The 4,170-nt window shown below is 43.7% G+C and overlaps 1 protein-coding gene across 2 annotated transcripts; it reads left to right on the top strand.

Annotated features, from left to right (window-relative positions):
• Nucleotides 1-476: 476 nt before the first annotated feature.
• Nucleotides 477-3,587, top strand: LOC133922240 (reticulon-like protein B17). Of its 2 annotated transcripts, none has more exons than XM_062367476.1 (8): nt 477-1,057; nt 1,245-1,404; nt 1,511-1,585; nt 1,671-1,812; nt 1,907-1,976; nt 2,063-2,128; nt 2,222-2,344; nt 3,236-3,587. In XM_062367476.1, exons 1-8 carry the CDS (start codon nt 562-564, stop codon nt 3,349-3,351), a joined length of 1,248 nt encoding a protein of 415 aa, XP_062223460.1. In that variant the 5' UTR covers nt 477-561; the 3' UTR covers nt 3,352-3,587. The 2 variants fall into 2 exon arrangements, with proteins under 2 accessions (XP_062223460.1, XP_062223461.1); XM_062367477.1 differs by having other exon boundaries at nt 482-1,057; nt 1,251-1,404; nt 3,236-3,585.
• The last annotated feature ends 583 nt before the right edge of the window (nt 3,588-4,170 follow it).

The raw sequence follows: 4,170 nt of genomic DNA, 5'->3' as shown, positions 1-4,170 counted from the left end.
TCATCATGATAGTTCTGTATTGATATTATCAGGTCATTCTGATATTTCGATGGCTCAGGGTACCATTAAAAATATGGTTCTATTATTAAATATAAATCGTTCAGATCTAATTTTTTCAGTTTGCTTTTGGAACGATATACACAGTATATATATACATATGGGTTTTTGGATTTTGGAGACCGGGGTCTTTGAATTTTAGAGATCCGAGACGGTCGCACTGCTCGACCGCCCTTCAGACCGGCCCTGGTATTAAGAAAAATCAGAAATGAGATGCTCGGAAATAATGCTATTAAATTTTAAACAAGATACTATACTGAACACACCAGTTAGCAGAAACATAATTGATTTTTCGCTCGAAAACCCCCTACCCCACGGCCGCCTCCCCCAACGGCTATATTCCGCACGCGCGCCCACTGACACGTGGGCCCTCGAAATCTGCGCTCTTGCTTTCCCACGTCCTTAACAAAGCTGAACCCCCTCGGGCCGAAACATCCTAAACGGCAGGGAGACCCTGACCCACCACACCGACCAAAGCAGAGAGCGAAGCAAATCGTCGAACACATGGAGGTCATGGCCACGGACCCCTTGTCGCCGGCGCCGTACCACCACACCGTGGCGGACGAGGCGGCGGCGAAGGGGATGAGGACCCCCTCGCCGTCGCCGTCGGTGCAGGTGTCCGGGCACTCGCTCCACGACCTGCTCCTGTTGTCCCCGCCGCCCCTGAGCTCTCGGAGCCGACACCGGTTGAGGACGCGGGGCGTGGACGAGAGCCTGGAGATGGTGGCGGCGGGGACGCCGACGCCGCCGAGGCGGAGGAGGCGCGGGGCGGGGGAGCAGTGCGCGGCGCCCGCGTTGGCTTCCCCGAGGAACGCGCGGCGGGCGAGGCGGAGGCTGGAGAAGGAGGTCGAGAACGAGGAGGACGCCGCCAGGAGGGCCCGCAGGAGGAAGTCCACCAGAGCGGCCCCGAAAACTGCAACGGCCGCGGACAAGGCGGCGGCGGCGAACGAGGAGGATACAAGCTTGGCTTTGGTCTCGGCTTGTCAAGATGCTGCTCGTGGTGAGCAAAACGATCTTTCAATCCCTTCGCTTCGCTTATAGGACTGCTATTCTCGCATAAATCATTGCTCCAAATGTCCCCCGTGTCTTGAAGAAATCGTTGTTCTGAATATTCTCCTGCGCTTGATTTTTTTAGGTTATCTATTTAAAATTTTCTAAGCACTCCACTGTAATTGTCCTGTTTTGAGACACAGGAACCGACTTCGTGGAGCATTCTGGGTGGGAAGCTCTCTGGGAAAGGATAGTTGAGTTGGTGATGTGGAGGAATGTGGCAAAATCAGCACTATGGTTCGGGTTTGGATCTATGTTCTTCTTCTCGTGCTCATTTTCCAGAGAGATCAACTTCAGGCATGAGAATTTCGATACTCTTTTACCTGAAATTCCTGATTTTCTGTATGTTTGTTCGTTGTAATCTCGTACTATTTCGTACTGAGCTTTGGGTGATGATTTGCAGCCCGATCTCTGCTCTCTGTCACCTTGGTGTTATGATATTGGGCTTAGCTTTCTTCAAAGATTCCGTTCCTCAGAGGTATGATTGACTAATAATTTGATTTCTTTGTCCTTTTGAATAATTGAGTCAGACAAATTAATATGAGTTTGCAATTGGGTAACAGGCCGCAGGTGGAGAGAGGGAGGAGCTTCCAATTGACTGAAGAAGACGTCCTTCGTGCTTCCCGAGTTGTGCTGCCGATTGCAAACTCCATGATATCTACGGCACAAGTGATCTTCTCCGGTGAACCACTGATGACTCTCAAAGTAGGCCTCAAATTCGGTTCATGATTTTGGCAGTACTGGAAGAGACATTGTATTCTCTGAATAATTTAGAAATATGTGATTGCTGAATTGTTAGGTATTACCTGTTCTTCTGTTTGGTGCTAAATATGGGAGTCTGATTACAGTCTGGAGGCTTCTAGCTACAGGTACACCTCAATGCACAAAGAACAAGCAGATCAGTATATGCCTTGACTGCATTGTAATATCATGTTCTGTTTGATGAAAACTGCAGCATTTTTCACCAGTTTTACACTCCCAAAGCTTTATAGCTGTTATTCAAGTCAAATTCATAAAAGAGGTGTGATTCCCTTGCCTCTCCTGAGACTACCTCCTTTGTTCTATATGGCTCCTTTGATGTGTAAGACTGAATTTCCTTGTTCCTTTGCTTCAGTTGAGATTTTGGCAGATCGGATTCTAGAAGCATGGAAGTCTTGCCATCGCAAGAAACTTGTTGCAGCCACAGCAGTGACAATGTGCTGGAACATGTTCAGTGTGAAGACACGCGTCATGGCAGGTACGCTTGGCTGATATGATTGATAGAGTTGAAATAGCTTCTTCTGTCAGTCTCATTGACAGTAGTTCCATTTTATGAATTATAAGATGTATCCCTTAGTTCATGAAGACAAAATTTAACCATCCATTTTTTATATATATCGTCGAAAATACCGAAGTTTCCAACTGCATGCAGAGCCAATTGCTGCTCAATTCGGGCTAACATGTGGTTTAAAATGTTTATGCATGGAACAATTAGATTTAGATGATCTGCCTGTTTATATAGGCACTTACCTACTCTTTAGCAATGATCATCTCAATTTTGATATTCTGTTAGACCAATCTTGTCAATATGTATATGATATTACAATAACTATGCACACACCACAGAGTGGAACGAGGCCTATGGAAACAGAGTGTCATTCTGCTGTACAGGAAGCACGTTACTGAAATTCATACAAACCCATAGTGATGAGAAAAAAAGATTGATGCTCAACGGCCTAAGAAACAATCTAGGAGTAGGTACTTGCCTCTTCATTTGCTCTTTTAAATATTCACTATGATGCCAAAAGAGCAATCTGCCAAAAGATTGGTGTCACTTCCCAAATTCTGTGTGGAAAACAATATGTAAATGGTGAATAATGACTATAACATAAACTCGTTCATCAAAGATTATTGAACTGACATCTACTCCAATAACTGTTCTAGTTCTTCGTGATTCCAAACATGAGGTAGGATTTGGTTTTTGATATGGGAAGTGTGGGAACAGTTGTAGGTATTCTGTTTTGTTGCATTTCTTGAACTCAAGGAAAATTTAGTATGACTGAGAGAGCCATCAAAATTCAATTTAATGCATTGATAGTTTGCTTTTCTATTGAAAATAAATTAACATGGAGATATATCTTTTGTGCAGCCTTTGTTTCACTTGTTATACTGCGCTATAATCAGAAATACCGCAAGGCTGATATGAACCAAGAAGTTGAAAGTTGCCAAGACGAGCAAGGGCAGAAAATGGAGATGGACGATTAAATTTTGCAATGTATGTGCCATTTCAGGTCATAACTCACCTGTTCCGCATACGCTACTTTTTCTATATGATCCGCTACTATTTCTGTATTATTAATATTGAGTTCTACGTCTAGTGGTTCTAGTAGCTACAATGCATCAGGGGAGCTTCCGCTGTGCCAAAAGAAAAACTATGCTGTAAATGAAATAACTATCAGCCTTCGTGTGTATTATGCAGAGCGCTCTCTGGTCTATGGTTAGCTTTTTTCAATACAAGTGTGTTCTCTATCTGGCTTGCAAAATTCTCATGCATCATTTTTTTGAACCGTTCGATCTGGTACAACTTTTATATCCATGTATTTAAACTATCTGATTCATTTATGAGTTACAATACAAGTTTTTTTTGAACCGTTCAATCCCGAGTTAGCATTACATTATATATTTCTCACATTATATGGTTGGAACCACGCAAAACCATGCTGCTCGTATGGACAGAAAATATGCTCTTATGTTTGCAATGTCCTGATGAATGTTTCCTACAAACTAATCTTACACAGCTAAGGTTGCACCATCCTCAGTTGTTAGTAGCTGCTACAAAAAGAAAGTGCCTCAGGGCTGGAACAGGAGATCAGGCACACATATATGGAATTGTGTGTGCAGTAGTACTGGATTGAAATCAGATGCGAAGTGCAACTCAACTCAAAAAAATTAAAAAAGAAAGAAATCAGATGCGAAGTGTGAAGCCTTTGACCTTTTTTTGTCGAAGGGAAGTGTGAAGCCTTTGACTTGGTTTCAGGGAACCAGTAGCGTTCTGTTGGCTAGTGAGCCTAACGTGTTGGACCG

This window comes from Phragmites australis, chromosome 6 (genome assembly GCF_958298935.1).
Source record: "Phragmites australis chromosome 6, lpPhrAust1.1, whole genome shotgun sequence".
Taxonomy (NCBI): Eukaryota; Viridiplantae; Streptophyta; class Magnoliopsida; order Poales; family Poaceae; genus Phragmites; species Phragmites australis.
The sequence above is the reverse complement of the archived record's forward strand: the minus strand, read 5'-3'. Positions and strand labels throughout refer to the sequence as shown.